Genomic DNA, 17,586 nt, shown 5'->3' with positions numbered 1-17,586 from the left:
ATGGAGAAGAATAATATTCTGATATGATTCTATTACTCTCCGTAATGTACCACTGAGGAATAAAAATACAGCCGCTAAGCATGCAGTGGTAAGGCTCAGTGCTTGTAAACGTGATTCTTTTTTCTCCAAATGTCAAGAAGAATAGGAGGTCAAGATTGAGATGACTAGATTTAAAGTGCCATAGTCTAACACCAGAACCAATGGAATCTACGACCTCGATTACGAGTTAACTCTATGCATTCCATTAACACTATCCTTATTTACGGCGCGCCGTGAATAAGGATAGGAATAAGGATAATCGATTATCAGCAATATATTAACTTACTGCGGGAACCCGCCGCGGCGGGTTCCCGCAGTAAGTTAATATATTGCTGATAATCGATTATAACCAGTCTTGTCCGAGTATGTACACCATGTACACCTAGTGGGATTCGATCTAACAACTTCCAGCAGTTATTGAAACTATCTGTGTGTGTGTGTGTGTGTGTGTGTGTGTGTGTGTGTGTGTGTGTGCAGGGTGGGTGTGTAAATGGGTGGGTGGATGAAAGGTGGATGAGATGAGAGGTGGATGAGAGGGAGTGTGTCTGTCTCGGGTAAGGAGGTGGATGTGGTGTAGAGGGTGGGGAGGTGGTTTAGAGATGAGAAGGACGGTTTTTTTTTTTTTGGGGGGGGGGGTTAAAGTTTAAAGTTATGAGTAGTTGAGGGTTGGGTATGGTGGAAAGGTGGGAATGAGGGTGGTTTGTGTTGTTGTTGTTGTCATTGTTCTTTTGATATAATAGAAATTTCATTTCCTGTTTTTTTAGTGTTTGGCTAAATTGCTCACAATTGCATATGAATTCTTCTTGTTTGTTTTGTAGTTAAAAAGGAATGATCGGATAATTCATTCTATTTCCCCTCTTCTGTTTGATTTCTGCCTTAAAATGAATTGAACGATTATTCTTGTTTTATGGATTATGATGTCTCATAACTGTAGGAATATCTACATGATTTATGACAGATGTTATGTAGAATGTGTGTAATTTTTTTTGAATTGTTTATTCTCAAAGGAAATGGAATTAATAAAAAGATCACTGAAAACAAAAAAGTGTGTGTGTGTGTTTGTTTGTATGTATGCATATGTACAATGTTGCATTAAACACAAACCAATCAAATTCTGAGACTTGATATCAATGTCTTCTTTGTACCCTTGTTGAGATTATCAAACTCTCTCTCTACTCTAACTCTCTCTCTCTCTCCCTCTCTCTCCTCCGTTTAAATGTTCATAATTGTCGCTGTATTACGGTGAACAAAAATCAAGTTTTGCATAATCAAAACGTTTTGACATCTGCTTTGTCTGTTTGTCGAGTTTCTCAAACTCTTCTCTACTTTTTCCTCATCTCTCCTTTTTTTTCTCTCTCTCCATCTCTCTCTTTCCTTGTCTCTGTTTATCTATCTATCCATCTCTTTATCTCGAATACTTCTTTGTGCACTCAACATCAGTCAAAACGACATATCACATCACTCCAGAAATCATGTACTCAATCTGGTCTAAGGTACAATCGGACGCAGTGTAGAGCCAATTTAAATACATAACACATTTGACAGAGTAGATCTGAAGTGCTTCAAAAAAAGTTTAATTTTCAATCTAACGTCACCGTTTGATTCATAAATCACAGATATACATTCTTTTCATTCTTAGGCTGAATTAGACTAGTACTATACATGGTACAAAAATAGCATTCTTTAACGATGTTTTGATTGCAAAATTCCTGTCACCCTGTACGATTTGAGAGAAGATGCCAATGGAGTTGTAAGGCTTTCAATTTCCCATTTAATGGCCTTCAAATGGCATTCAAATGGCAATCGCTAAACTGGGAATTCAAAGTACAAGTAAGTACTTCAATAAATGATACTTCATACTCTGATGGATTCCTTTCCGTACATAATTTCTCTACATCTTGGCAACGAGTGCTTACAGACGACAAAAATGGTAGTCAATCGCAATTTGAAAAATATGCGGAAAGGAATTCGTTATTTGTAGAAAAAAGGCTGCATATTGTTATTGGTAATGGCATAGAATCAAGTGAAAGAGGAAAAAACCTAAGCGGAAAGTGGTGTCAGGGGGGAAAATGGCATTCGGCAGGTTTACTGCTCGCGGGAGCGGCGGAGGAAGTTCTCACGGACGCGCTCCATGCGGGTCTGGAACCTCTCGCCGGTGACTGGGGCCACGCAGGTGCCAACGTTCTTGGTGGGGAACCACTCCTTGTTCCAGGAGAGACCCTTCCACACGGGCTCGCACACCTTCGTCACGGTGCTGACGTCCATGAGGCGGGCCTGTTCCTCGTCAATGCGCTGGTCGATCTGGCGGAGGATTCCAACTCTGCAAAGAACAGGTGGCAGATCAAAGACTTATTAAACCTCTATTAACCGTCATACAAATATCATCATACCATCGTCATTACACACAAGCATGTTGTAAATATAATGGCTGACTTTATCAAATCGACAAATTGGGAGATGGTGGGGGTAAGGGGCAAGAGCCAATGAATAGATAACCTGTTCAAGTGCACCTCGACATGGTTGGTCATCTCTTACTTCAAGAATCTATGATATAGTTCATATATTTTCGACACTATGATACATGTATATGAAGAAAACTTATTCAATAATGGCTGCTGCTACCAAGCAGAAGGTATTTTAAAACACATTAGATATACTGGAGGTTAAGAAAACAAAATTCATGACCTTAGTATTTGCTGCAATTTGGAACAAGTAATAATCGAACATCTGAATTTCAGTTACCATGGAAGAATGACGGTGTTTTGAGGTCGTGTCATACGAGCTAATATTCCACGAATAATCGATAATATAGACAAGACAAGACCTATGTAAAATTAGGATAAACAAATGTACTTGCAATCTAATTTGACTTTCAGCAAACCTTAAAATAGGTGATCTTAACTGGTTGAATATCAACAATTCTAACCTGTTTTTGTTTCCTTTTTCTTATTGGTGTAACGAAATTAAAAAATCGAACATTAGGGTCAAGGAAAGCTTAAGGTCAAGCTTACGTTGGCCTCTCCTGGATGACTTCCCTGATATGCTCAATGACTACGGCCTCCTTTCCGAGCTTAAAGTTGCGGTTCAGCTGATGGTTGTACCAGAAGGTGTTGTTTCCTGTCGGCGAAAAAGGGTGATAATTCTCAAAGCTTTACACGAATTCACCAAAAACTCATACTCGTATTGGGTGCAGTTGGGGAATCCACTGGGCATGTGTGTTGGGGTAAGTTCCTTCAGAATGACACACCAGTGCATACTATTTTTTTTTCAATGTTACCATCCAAACATGACGACTTAAACTTACAATATAATGTTTTCTATCAACTTTCCTAAATCGTCCTGGAAATTTTTCTTCTCGCCGGTGCTCGTTTGCACTTTATAGCAAAAAAAAAGTAATAATGTCTTTCGTTGTTGTTTGTTAAACATGTAATTATAATTATAATGCAGTAGTGCTTGTAGTGAGGATCCAAAGGTGAATATACAGTCAAGTCAATCTTATTATTTTCCCTGTCAGAGCTAGAGCCAAGATTATCACGTGCTACATCAACAGAAGTTCGAGATAGTGGTCTTGAGTGGCTCTCTTACAAAAAGTCCGTTTATTCATTTGCAATATGAGTGGCGTCCGTTTGAGCCGGGCATGATGCAACCAATACAAAAAAAAAAAAAATCCGCGACATTCTATATGCTAGTCCTTACCCCAGATGGAGATGTTGTGGTAGATCTTGTCGAAGGTGGGGTACAGAGGGGTGAACTTGGTGGTCTCCTGCTTCCACATCTCGTCCTCGGTGAAGGTGGCGTTGAACTCGATCATCTCCTCGCACGGCACGCACTCGCAGCCGACGGCGGTGGTGACGGGGGCCAGGTAGCCATAGCCGTTGTCGCAGGTGAACTCGGCCATCTTACGCACGAACTTGGATGGGCGGCTGCATGCAATAGACCGGGGTAGAAGCAGACGTGAAAGGGCGAAATAATAAGAGCAAAACTCCTAAGATGTGTATAATTATCATGTAATCAAGCATTGCAACTATTTGGTATTCCTGATAATCATTCTATCATACTGACTGGTTTAGAGTGAGCATTCGTGAACACGATTCATTCTGTTCCTCGTTTTAATACGAAGGTTTGTTTGCAATCACAAAGTGCTAATCAGATCCACATAGTTTTCGAAGACGCAAAGACAAACCGAAAAGCTTAAAGATAAAAAATTAAAACAATAAGGAGATCATTCAAACCGACCTGCACATCTTGACGATCATGTACTTCTTCTCGCCGAAGCGGCCAACGCTGATCTTCTTGGGCCTTGGTGTTCCCACGCAGGTCACGTCCTTGATGATGGCCTGGCAAGAGTCGTTGCGCTGCTTGATCACGTTGGTGAAGGTCTCGCCATAGCAGACACCACCCTGATCCTTGAACCAGTCATCTGGTTATAGCGAAGAGAAAGGCATTGTTAATCATTCACCCACCTCAATATAATAACAAGCCAGAAACTGTCTTTCCTCCTTGTGTTCTTAGTAATTACCCTCGTAGGCATAATTCATCAAGATGAATGAAATATGTTATCTGTTTCGAGATGTATACTTAGGAAAATGCTATATTGACAAGATTCTCTAAAAACTATTCTGAAGTTGTTCTCAGGTGGTTATGAAAGACTTAAAAAGAAAATTTCCTTCTGACTCCATGTATTTTCATACATAGTCTGGAACGACGCATGAGTAAGCGTTGGGGATCTGTCAAAGGATTCATCCGCAGAATACTTGTGATACATACAGTAGACCAACCAAGATTAGTTCTCAAGAGTCTTTAGTGAGATTATCAAACGAGGTAGATTAAAAGAAGGGAATCTTACATGAGGAAGGCTTGATGATGGCCTCGAAGGAGCGGAGGACCATGGGGCCGAGGTAGGTCTGGTGGGTCTGGTTCAGCAGGTCGATGGGCAGAAGCTTGTCGAACTCGACGCCGAAGAGGGACTTCTTGCCGAACATCTTGAAAACAGCTGGGCTCTGGTGGGCGTGCATGAGGGCCTTGGTGATGTTCCATCGGTGGCTTCCTGTTCGGGTTTAAACAGAGAACGGATCAAAATTTTCGTGTTGTGTTCACTGTGTTCTTATAGCTTGACAAAGATACTGGCATATTTGCCACAAACTCCTGGTAACCCAGCGTCTTTATCAAGACAAGACAACATTCTACGATATTAAACAAGTCGAGAATTGTGATCCCAGGTTAAAGTTCGCCCCATCCGTCCGGAAACGAGGGAATGATATTATACAATATTATACAAGTGCTATTGAAGAGTCTTGAACAAAGGAAGATGTTAAGAGGACAGTGGTAACGTTAGAATTTCTACCTAAATTGTAAGGTCAAGAGGTGAGTTCTGTCAAAATGTTTGATTGCATTTCGGAAATCGATGTTTTCTTCTTTTCGGAAAGGAATTTGACAGTCAGAGAGGGAGGTATCCACTAAATGTAGTCACTGCACTCTATCCATGAAAAATCTGTTCCATATGAGAGGGAAATGCACAAACTGTGCCATCGGATAACTTTAAGGTCAAGACGAATGCGACGCAAAAATCGTAAGTTATGTCGCAGAGGGGCAGAAAATTCTTTGTGAAGACTGGAAGATGAATCATATGAAGGCTGCTCAAGGGTAACAAACGTTACTGACTGTCGGATTATTTTCATTAATGTGCCATGTCGGCAAAATCAATTTTGGGGAAAGAAGTATGTTGGCAGTATCCATCAGGACTACAGGGTCGAGGAGCGTCTTACCTGAGACGTTGTAGGAGGTGAGGAGTGCGGGGTTCATGACCTCGCCGAAGTTGCAGACCTTGGTGATGTTCATCTCGGGATCGATCTCGACCACCTGTCCGTTGGGGCAGAGCAGGCGGAGGTCGTTGAGGGTGAAGCCAACGCGGGCGAGGAGGGTCTCGTTGCGGAGGGCCTGCTCGTCGAAGAAGGCGATGTCGGCAACGCCGCTCTTGAGGCAGCGCATGCTTCCCTCGTAGCCGGAGAACTCGAGGGGCAGGTTGGAGTGGCAGGTCTTGTTGATGTCATTCTGCTGCTTCTGTTGACGAAATATTCGGCGCACATACGCTGTTACAGACTTATAGCTCGTATGTAGATGACATCGTATACTTGTCCGCCAAATAGACAATAGGATGAGCTCAGATGTCTCAGATATAAGCACATCTCAAACTCATGCGGTACGTTTTTGACATGTGTGCATTTACGTTAAAAAAAAGAAGAACCTAACAATCACCCTCACTACCTCCTAATAGTCAGATGGTTTTTGCCTTGTTGTCCACCATAAACATTACTTCTGAATAATATCTCACAGCTCAGCGCAGGTGAATAGTTATGAAAGGGAGAAACTTTTCGCATTACCTGGATGACCTCGATAAACTTCCTGTAGTCAGGGGACAGCCAGAGTGGGTTGGTGTAGCGGTTGAACTCACGCTCGCGGAGCTCGGCGTTGTCGAACATCTCAACGAAGGTGCGTGAGAGGCGTGGGAAGTAGATCTGGACGTAGCTCTACAACAAACAGAAAATGAGAAGGAATGTAGGTTAGAGAAAGATGAATAGCGACGAATATAAAGCTTAAGGCCAAAGAGAATCAACAAAAAGAACACTAGCAGGGTATTGTTGGGGTACACGTAGACGTCTTTCGCCTTAGAAAAGTAGCACACATTGATTTGGCCCGACTCGCTGTTAAAGCCTTGAATGATTAGGTGAAAACTTGGATGTGTTTTTTCTTGCTTTTCTCGATGACAACAGCGACAGAGAATAGAAGGACCTGTATCTGTGTTTTGAAATTAAAAATGCCGCGCAGAGGCAGGTACAACTGTGTTGATTGCTTGTCTACCGTTTGTCTACACGCTTTTTTATATCTTGTTATTAATCGTTTGGTTCAGCCGTGACGTGTTTGATCTTGAATCACTTGTTACGCCTTAGATGAGCTGTAGACACATTCTTTCTTATTCTGTAGCCCCCTCTCCTCTCGAACCCTCGACAAACGAAGATGGTTCGGCTCGGCTTACCATGATGGCGGGGTGGCTGAGGATGGTGGTGATCTCCTTGTCCTGGAAATCGCTCATGCTGGGGATCATCTTGACGTGGGCGACGAGCTCCTCGAGGGTGGCGATCTTCTCGTTGCGGATCTCCAGGAGGCGGCTGAACATGGTGGTGAGGAGGGGAACCCTCATTTGTCTACAAAATTCAGACAAGACAGACAGACGGAAAGATAATCACTACCGGGATACAGGCAGTCAGTCGTACATAGTCATCCGGAAAGACATACAGACGGACTGTTAATCACTAAGGACAAAGGCAGTCAATACATAGAAACGTGCACCCAAGCAGAAACAAGGGCGCCAGGACAACCAGATACAAAGATAAATCTACAGCAAAAAAAAAAAAAAAGGAAAGCCCTGTGGACAAAATGGTACAATGAAGATGACGTAGGGTTGATTAAAAGAGTGATATTAATTTACTGAAAGCCAGCTAAAGAGATGGACCGTCCTCTAGTTTTCCGTATAATGCTTGCATGATACATCTTTTTGTTTCCGGCGTTTCTGTCAATCTTTTATCATAGAATGTTATGCATTGTGTCCATTTGTTCATGAGCTTAGATATAATGATATCTCTAATCACCCAGTGCTTAACCTTCGCGGCACCACATCATGAAAACGAATCTGGCAATTCCATGCCATGTATCGGTCAGGAGCAAGGGAAGACTTAATGTCACTCACTCCTTGATCAGGTTGAGGAACTCGAGGTCGGTTCCCTCGCGCATCTCGCTCCTGTATCGGCTGGCCTCGCGGATTGCATCAAGGCGCTCGACCTTGCTGTTCAGAGTCTGGTCCATCAGGCCCTGGATGTTGGGGTAAGAGGTGCTCATGCTGTGTCCCCCAAAGAAACAAACAAAGAAAATGACGAAATCAACTTTTTGAATACCGTAGGGCTCTGCCTTCATTGTCACAGTACTGCTGTTGTCTCTATTCCTTTTCTTGTCTTAGAATTCCTGGTCGTTTTTATTATTCTTTTATTTGATTGTCAAATATATTGATCTCGTCAGTCGGTTTCTTTTTTATTCTAGGGGATTTTTTCCACATAAGATCTTTCAAAAAAGCAATCTGGAAACTTTCTGGAAACTTACAGTGGTACTGTATAACGTGCGATTTGCTAGATGTTTATCGGACAATAACAAAGAAGCCTTTATGTTAAAGTAAAGTAAAGTAAAGTAAAGTAAAGTTAAGTTAAGTAATTTCCTGTCAATCACAATTGCTCTGAATGGACGTTAATAAATCAGTATTGTTTATTTGTAGAGACAGTGACTGAATCAAGTGAACTTTTTGAAAGACTTTATTTGGTATTTGCATAATCAGCTGCCCATTAGTAAGGAAGATGTTGTTCGTGTTCCCAGAGATGAGCACTCTGCACTTCACCCAAGAAATAGACCCTGAAGTGAGCCCTCACCGATCACGGAAGATGGACATCTTGGTTTCCCTCTTGCCGGAGACGGTCTTCAGTTCTTGGAGGACGTCGGTGAGACCCTCAACGCCCATGATGTCGTCGATCATGTGGAGGCTGCTGATGTCTTCGGGCACGGTCTCGAGGAGTGGATTGGTCAGGTTCAACTTCTGCAGCTCAACAAGCTTGGCAAGGTTAAGGCTGTGGGGAAATATTACAGACGTATAGCTTCATCAGAATAATGCATTGTAAGACCTATATATGTTGGAGATCTATATGAAAGAGCATCAGTCCAATACTGTGTTAACGGACGTCCGAGTTAATGAAATAGCTACATGTTTACCTTATATTGTGTTAACGGACGTCCGAGTTAATGAAATAACTACATGTTTACCTAATCGTTGTACATTGTGCACGTCTTTTCTGTATAGAACATATTTGATAACACAAGGAGAATATGATTACTTTTCACTTATGGTATAGCTTTGCCTTACAGCAAAGTTCTCAGTCACATGTGTTAGACGATTCCTTCATGTTCCAGTCTCCACTAGCCCTTCCTATTTAGGTCTAGCTAGTGCCATGATTCTATGTTGTGGTCAATAGTGTCTTACATGTCCTATTCTTCTTCTTCTTTTTTCAGTCTCTCCCTCCACCTGCTACTCCTGAACTTTACCTCATCCTCATCATCATTACAGTCGTTCAAATGTATTTCATCACTGCTCCTTCTCATCCCACTCCCCTCCCTGTCCCGCCCTGATTCTTCCCCATGCATAGGTCTACTGCACTCACCTCCTAGCGGCCTTCCTGTTGTAGGTGAGGTAGTTCCAGGTGGCGGGTGTGTTCCACAGGAGCCAGTCCTGTCCGGTGAAGTTGTACATGTTGAGGGTGGGGTATCCCCAGTTGTGCTCGTGTCCGAGGAGCAGGTCCTTCATCCAGATATCCTGGTCAGACACGTCTACAGAAGGGAAAGAGAGGGAGGGCATTTATAGAAACGATACCGTTACTAGTATACTCATACTTCTGAATCATTCGCATGTAGCTACTACATTATCACGTTTACCCGTCAATTGCGGACGATGTTGGATGCTCGTCCAGCTGCTAGCTCATTAAGTTGGCAATTGCTTTTGTTTTTCCCTGCACCAAACCATGTACAGTCCATTGAGACTTAGAAGCTAGCCCGCAGTGAAGCTTTTAATAGTGTTTGCAGCTCATTAATATTCTGTTTACTAATTGGGCATATTCACATATTGCTGATGTTTCTCTAGTCTACTGCTTTGCAACGTGTACTTCGTCGTGAATTAGATTACGATATGCATGTTGAAATTCTCATCAGCAACCACACGAAATAGGCTTTTTAAAAAAAGCACTAAAGAATTTGCGCCACTGACCTGGGAGGCAAGATGACTTGAAGTAGCGGTTGATGGACTCGAAGACGGATCCAATGCGTGGGATGGTGCCATTGGACAGGAGCCAGCCAATAGGGTTGTGGAAGGAAGAGACCTAGAGGCAAAGGGGGCGTGGCATGATAAGGGAGATGGGTTAGTTGGGCGGGGCTTACTCACAGGTACTTATCTGAAGTAACAATGTTAGCATGTAGAGACTATTTCATACCAATTATGACTTCAAAACCAGGACTTCCAATGTTAAATTGCAGCTACCAATATAGCGAATCCAAATAAAGCAGTGACATATTGATCATAAAGACTCAATTTTAGCTAATTTCTGTTTAGGTGTGATGTGCACATCAATAGGATAGGAGTAGAATATTCAATATTGATTTTACTATATACTCACTCCGAATCTTTAATCTATGACTTGAAGTATCTTTGCATCTTGAGAGTGATACAACCACAGTCTTTATTGAGATGTTATTATCGCCATCTTGTGGCAACTGCACTGCACTTATCATTTTTATGGTAATTACACTGCTATACTTGTAACCTCTACGCGATCACCATGATGCTTGTGACAACTGCGTGAGCACAGAGTGTGACCATGGTGACTGAATCGGCCGAATGAATTAAAAAAAAAAACTCTTGAATCTTACGTTCTTGAGTCCAGCATGGCAGGTCTTGAGCTTCCAGAGATCCTTGATGTACTTGGGCTGATCCTCGGGTGTCCTCATGATCTCCTCAAACTGGCTGAGGGAGGAGGCCTTGATGACGGCCAGGGTGCGGGTGAAGGTGTGGTTGGGGGAGATGCTGAACTGTAATGTGGCAAAAAGAAAAGAAACGGATGATCTCAGCCAGTAGTCTTAATTTAATGAGCTATATAGTCTCTGGGCAGAATTATACGATGTTAATAGAAGAATTAACAGAAACTCATCATCTCTTCAATGATGATTGAGCGACAAAATTCAGATTGAATACGGGATTGGATTGCAGTCCTTACTGGTCATGAACCGTAAGAAGTCGATAGATATACTCTGTATGTTATTGGTGTGGAATCTTCGCTTTGTTTATAGCTATATTTCACACGAACATCTCGGAAATGGGCTAACTTGTATACCACAAACCTCCATACGTGGTATTTGACTAATGCTAAATTCTATTCTTTTTCGTATATTGACGATGTGTCATGCTCTTCATCTGCTATGTAGGTATGTGTCATTTTATGCATGTATCATTTCCCTTGTACCTTATGACGGCAGAAGGCGTGGGCTGATTTGTAAAAAAAAACCAAAAAAACCAAAAAAAAAAAAAAACTCGCCAAAGTTCTCATTCTTTCAGTATAGTAAGACATTGCTGGTTCCTTAATCCTTTGTGTGCTTTGAGTACCGACTTGCACAGATAATCCGATAGCGTTGTAGGCACGTGAAAGAAAAAAGATCCTAGCACAGAAAGGGTTAACAAACTTCCGCGAACGTGATTTGTGGTCGACAAACTCACGTTTTTGTGGACTGACATGAGAGGCTCAAGGAGCATCTCCTTGCCGGCGATGAAGGTCTCAACTGGGTCGGCCTGGAAGAGGTCGGCGGTGTTGTTGTGGACAGCCTGCATGCACTCCAGGGAGGAGTTGGCCAGGACACAGCCCCAGGCGACATCCTTCACCTAGAATGGAATGGAAGAAGGAAACCATGGTCACGATGTGTTCTCTTCGCTCATCACATGACGTAAGACTTGAGATTGTCTTGACACCTAACAGGCTATCGTAATGAATATATATGTATGCAAATTAATGCATGCATTATTCGGTCCAAGACCGTACGTGGATGGAAAAGTCGAGCAATATCGGTGAGGGCGAGGTCTGTTGTATACAATACGTTTTTACACACAAACACACACACACACACACACACACACACACACACATAGAAGAAACATTGTTAATTTTAAACCAGACGGAAGTGAGAGAAAGGCCTTGAGGAGGCGGCTTACCTTCATGAACTTCTCAGCGATATCCTTGAAAGCCAGGCAAGAGTTGTACTTCTCCACAGTGGTGACGCAGATCTTGGCGCGGGGCTTGGGCTGCAGCTGGACGCAAGTGTTGAAGGACTGGAAGAACTTCTCGGCATAGACCTTGGAAGGATCGATGATCTTCAGGGTGGTGGATTCCTCGAGGAAGATCAGGTCCTTGTTGGTCCTCTTGCCGGTCCAGGAGCAGGGCTCGCACTCGTAGACGGAGGAGTCGAAGATGTTGAGCTCGATCTCAGGGTTCGTGGTGCTGTACAGCTGCAAGGAAGGGGACCAATGCCGTTACAGAAGTGAATACGAATGGAGAAAACTAGTGATAATCACAAAATAAATTCATCGAGCTTAGATACTACGTTTGGCCTGTTCGATTGGTTCGATATTATTCATTCGTTAAATATCACTGGATATAGGGAGATAAGTCTTAGTGTTTATGTCACTGATATGATCTCATATCAATATTTACGGATAAAGGATATTCACGGATAAAAAGAGAATACAATTTTCTAAACAGCACTTATATTTCACAGCTCCTGTAGCTCTTATGAGTGTTTCGATACAAAGCTACTTGAGAGGCGTCTTTTGTTTTTACCGGTTCCAAAAAAAGAACATATTATATACTTACAGAGAGGATCTTCCTGAGGAGGTCCTTGATCTCAACCTTCTTCACCTCCGTGTTGTTCCTGGCAATGAAGACGGTTGGGTTGGCAACGTGTCCGACGTGGCAAGTGGTATCCTCAAAGATGGTCTGGTCAAGTGGCTTGCTCTCGCCCTGGCAGACAACCATGTAGTTGTCCCTCTCTGTTTTTGAAGAACGTTCAAAGAAGTCCCTCTTTAACTTTATGTTCGTCGGTAATATCTATTTCATGCCTATTTCATATTTGTTTCAACAATATACTCATAAGCAATCATCAGAAGGAATTTAATGTCAGCTTTAGTTAATCCATATTAATCTTCATATCGGTAATCATTTTTTTTTTCGCCACAGATGAACAACCAGTTGAACTATTAAACTTAATCAATGTCACCATTACTCTTTATTTCAGACAGTGTACACTGCGAAAGTAAAATTAGCTGTTAGAATGGGCGTAGATTAATCAATTTGTGAATCGTGAAAAAGAAGGATTTATTTTTAGTTGAAGTATAGTTGTCCTGTTTCTCAAAGCTTATCATCAGAAGTGGTGTTTACAGAAGGAGTCTCTTGCATGCTTACCGTTCTCGTCCATCATGAGCTTCTTGACGATCTTGTGGTCGACGAAGGTGACCTGTCCCTTGCCGGACCTCAGACACTTGAGGGAGCCCTCCACACCAGAGTATTTGAGCTGATCCTTCTCGCAGAGGGAAACCAGGTTCATGGGGTAGGTCATGTTCTTGTTGTAGGTCTTGTTGAGAATGCCTTTGGGAAGATGGAGCGAGAGAAGGTAAGAATGTAAGTATGTTGACTGCCACAGGAGCACGCTTTACATTTTCAATCCACTTATGTCAGTTGCATGTCTTGTCTTGAAAACGTCACTCATTCATTGTGAAATTACATCTTTAACTACTTGAATGATAAACCATTCTACAAACTAGCTAGTCATCAACTAGTTATGGCCAATAGTTGTTAGATTTGCTTATATTGATCGAAGTTAGTTAGATCGTTGATCAAAGACATATAAATTGGTCAAATTTAGATACTCTCCCCCCCCCCCCCCCCCAGATTGGTCTAATTTAGATACCCCCCCCCCCCCTCCATTGGCATCTGTAAGGGTACCTGGAACGCAGCTCTCCTCGACGAATTCGGCAACGCTCTCGGCGTAGTCACCGGTCTTGTTGATGACCTCCTCGGCGATGAGGCGGCAGACGGGGGCCTTGAAGCTGGCTGGGAAGTCGGCTCCAGCATGGCAGGTGGTCTTGTCGCGGATCTCGCTCCAGGTCATGGGGGCGATCTGGTGGCTCATCTTCAGGGCGAAGGTCACGTTCTGGTAGTGCTTGAGGGGCAGGACCTGCGATAATGTGAAGGGCAGGGGAAGAATGACAGATGGTCAAAGGAGAAGATGATCAGCCTGGGGCTAACTTTTGACTGGTCAAGAATTGTTTTGGTTTGGTTTTTTTTATAGAAAAATGTGAAATTTCAAAATGTCATATCTCATTTTTTATCGGATTTTTGTCATTTTGTATCAATCTGTGAGGATTATTTTTCTCTTTCTTTTGAAGTTTATTCGTTTGTTTGTTTGTTTGTTTGTTTGTTTGTTTGGGGAGGTTTTATGTGGGGGGGGGGGTCCTTTTTAAGAGCGACGGGAGATAATCATTGTATTGATAACCAAAGTAATAGACAAAAGCAAAAAGAACACTCTAATCTTCTAAAAGAAAAAAAATGCTGCGCGTTAAAGTTCTCGTGGCTAACAACTGATTTCAGGTTTCTTGTGCATGCACAAAAGTATTTCAAGAGTCGATTACATTCACTAATGCTGACATTGAAGTTTGAGTTCTTTTATGACTATCATCATTTACCCAAAGATAATGGACAAAGTGTCGATGCGGGGTCTGATTAGTGGCAAGGAAGAGAGTATAGTGTTAAGTGGTGACCTCTCACCTCTTGCTCCTGTGGCTTGATGGTCTTCTCGTAAGCGATGGGCTCCAGCTTGAAGGTGGTGTTGGCCACGTAGACCTCTTCCCCGCGGGTGGTCATGATGTCAGCCCAGCCACGCTCGATCCTGGAAAGGGTTGGTTATAGAAATTGCAGGCAATATGTGACAAAGATAATATCAAGACAAATATCATATCAATCGCAATCTCCGCAAAAATCTATCACGATTGTGTTGTGAGTCTTAGGTATCATCTGTAGCCTTCTCTGCGTAATCTCGCCCGCCTTTTGACCACTCAGAGTGGTAAGGGGCATTGCTAGTACCATATAATTCATCGTTATTAGTTCAAGGGTGATTGCACAGAAACTTTCGACAGCGATACGCTTTCAGTCTGTTTATTGATTAGTCGCAAATTTCTCCTTGAACACCTCGATAATTCACGAACTGAGACGAAAGAAGACATGAGTATAGATATAAAATATAAAACTTAAATCCATTGATAGGGCCGATGCCGTTTAAGCTTACTTCCCGTCGTTTCAGATAGCCCCCTCGTTAGAGCGCCCTCTGCCAACACCTACCAGAACATGCACTGCTCCTGAGACTCAGCCTTGACGCAGCTCCAGATCTTCTTGGGAGTCAGCTGAGACTTGTAGGTGAACTCGTTGACCATGCGCTGGCACTTCTTCATCTGGCAGGGGCTGGAGACGCACCACCTGATGGTGTCGGGCTCGACCACGGTGATCTTCTCGAGGGGTGGGGTGGAGTAGCGCTCCAGCTTCTGCAGGAAATCACGGGTCTCGCGCAGGCGCATAGTGATGAACTCCTCCTCGGTCAGATTCTTGACCAGGTGCATTGGCCGTTGGACAGCTAAGGGAGAAAAGAGAGTGAATAGAAATAAAAAAACACGTTATTTCCGTATTGACTTGTTTCGTCTTTCAAGAACTATAGGGAATTTAGCAGGGAGAGGTCACACTAGTCAGAATACGCACGATTTTTGACAAGATATAAAATTACATAGCGGATAACAGAGCAGAAAATGTAGTGATTTTAAATTATTCACACTCACTCAAAATCGCAGGGTCAACATGGTTAAAGATACGTTTATCAAGAATGAAGCAAATCACTGATGATTATAAAAAGTTACAATCGTCTGAATGTAGACACGAAGTACGTATTGACATCATATATGGACTAACATAGGAATAGTGAGAATTGTTCGGTCAACAGAGACTTGTGACCTGGAAAACCATACGTGTCAAATTAGGTTAAAGTTAAGGATCAATATGCCCTTTCAAAAATTATTGTGAGACACCCCAAGTCCAACAATATCATTTTTTTTTTCATTAAACTATGGGTTAATCTAGTTTACTTTGCATGTTCCTTTCCCGCAACACCTGCACAATTTGTTTTTGGTTTTTTTTTTACTCTGCGTATTGTAATGAAATGGTAGGTTAGTCTTCATGATTAGGATGGTAAAATTGAAATGAAATAAATCGAGCAAGCAGGAAGTCAACTAGGTCAAATCAAATCAAATCAAGTCAAATCAAAGTCAGGATCTCATACCGTGCTGGACTGGGACGGGGTCAACGCACACCTGCAGCTCGCCGACCTGGCAGCACTTCTTGACGCCTGGGCATCCCCAGTCGTAGCCGGTACACCTGAGGAGCCTCTCGGGGTCCTGGACCTCAGCCTCTGTTGGGCAGAGCCCATCCCTGGCGTACAGGGGTGGCACTGGGCGAGGAGAACGTACCACAAAGAAAAACTCGTATTCACCACCCCTCATTGCACAACAGACAAAACAAAAAAGACTCTATGACTTCAACTCTGATGTCACCATTATAGCGATAATACAATCGTAAAGTTTATCAAAACACAGACTATGTGAACTATAATCATTTTGTACAAAGTTTTCTGGAATTTCAGAGTGTCGACTGAATAAGGTTAAGTCTTTTAAAAGTAAGAGTCAGCCATGATTAGACCAATCCGCATACTTTCACGGACCTGGATTCTATTTTGTATGATAAGGCAAAACACATTATCTCTGGAATTGAAATCCAAATATATAATGAATAAGAATGTATATAGGCGTAACGTCTGAAGACCTTTTTGATGGCAGAACTGCTTCTATGACATTGCTGTCTATTTTGATAAAGAAACATCTCGTGAAGATGGTATCATAATCTATATCATGAGAAATATTCTGCAATGTATTGAACACAATTTTAGATCCGCAAATGAACGGATGAACGAAGTCACTATATGGGATGATAGTCAACATATCCAAAGAAGAGCAGTCTGGTAATCGATCTACAAGAAGTTGCGGTGGAGATGACTAACTATCAGTAAACGCTACAAACGCCCTTTTCTCTTCCTCCTCCGGGAAGAGCCACAGAGAGTAAAAGCCATCGCACACTATCCGACTTTCGATCGCACGAATAGGCGAGTTTGGATCTGAAATAAACAAGCGCGTTTATTCTGAGGCTATTGTGATTTCTTTGGATCCAAAGTCTGTCAGTCGTGCGACCAAAAATCGTATAGTGTGCGGTGATCTTAAGTCTTATGAAGACAAGCGAGAACACGGAACACCGACTGACGCTTACCTGCATGGGCAGCAGCCACAAGGCAGAGAAGAAGGGCGACCCTCATGATGCTGAAGTTCCAAACTCTCACGAGTCCTGGAGAAAATAAAGGAGAAGAGCTTTTCTGGATCGTTCTTTCAGTCAGACCTGCTGGTAGCCTGTCTGCTGGGTAACCCATCCTCCGTCTGGGCTGGTCCTTTTATACGTTTTGCCAGCCGCTGGAAAGATATGGGGTTGCTTGCGAGAGAAGTGCAAAAGCTCGTCACACTACACGCGCATGTCGAAAAGTTCGCCGCCGCTCGCTTGTCATTGGTCGAATGCTGTTCGATCATTCCAAGAAACTATTGCATATGCATGAGACAATAACTTGCAAAATAGGATCTTTGACCCTGGGGAAAATACAAGCTCATTTTCTAGTCTTATTTTATTTTATGCACTTTACAATTCAACGAGATAATAGCATTGACGTTATTGGAAGGCAAGCAAACGATGTAAGGATGAATTTATCGTTTTGTGTTCATATTTG

At 42.6% G+C, this 17,586-nt stretch overlaps 1 protein-coding gene across 1 annotated transcript; it reads right to left on the bottom strand.

Annotated features, from left to right (window-relative positions):
• Positions 1–1,625: 1,625 nt before the first annotated feature.
• On the bottom strand, positions 1,626–17,179 carry LOC139720626 (major yolk protein-like). The gene is made up of 22 exons (XM_071631981.1): positions 17,082–17,179; positions 16,045–16,212; positions 15,060–15,348; positions 14,490–14,610; positions 13,668–13,899; positions 13,128–13,310; positions 12,540–12,715; positions 11,882–12,175; positions 11,393–11,554; positions 10,552–10,710; positions 9,893–10,004; positions 9,294–9,459; positions 8,511–8,705; positions 7,784–7,933; positions 7,073–7,241; positions 6,420–6,566; positions 5,805–6,099; positions 4,886–5,086; positions 4,276–4,459; positions 3,736–3,962; positions 3,051–3,156; positions 1,626–2,359 (listed from the first exon to the last, which is right to left on the bottom strand). Exons 1-22 carry the CDS (start codon positions 17,125–17,127, stop codon positions 2,125–2,127), a joined length of 4,017 nt encoding a protein of 1,338 aa, XP_071488082.1. The 5' UTR covers positions 17,128–17,179; the 3' UTR covers positions 1,626–2,124.
• Between the last annotated feature and the right edge of the window lie 407 nt (positions 17,180–17,586).

This window comes from Diadema antillarum, unplaced genomic scaffold (assembly GCF_040938485.1).
Source record: "Diadema antillarum isolate AM-2024a unplaced genomic scaffold, OU_Dant_1.0 scf00000131, whole genome shotgun sequence".
In the NCBI taxonomy this organism is placed as follows: domain Eukaryota; kingdom Metazoa; phylum Echinodermata; class Echinoidea; order Diadematoida; family Diadematidae; genus Diadema; species Diadema antillarum.
This window is presented reverse-complemented; position numbering and strand designations above follow the sequence as displayed.

What these genes read in the sequence shown, in the direction of transcription:
- LOC139720626 (XM_071631981.1), bottom strand. Translation starts at nt 17,127, where the DNA reads ATGAGGGTCGCCCTTCTTCTCTGCCTTGTGGCTGCTGCCCATGCAG. An exon ending in CAGGAGCAGTGCATGTTCTG is followed by an intron (nt 14,611 to 15,059) that starts GTAGGTGTTGGC and finishes AACCCTTTCCAG; the next exon opens with GATCGAGCGTGGCTGGGCTG. An exon ending in AACAGGAAGGCCGCTAGGAG is followed by an intron (nt 8,706 to 9,293) that starts GTGAGTGCAGTA and finishes ATTTCCCCACAG; the next exon opens with CCTTAACCTTGCCAAGCTTG.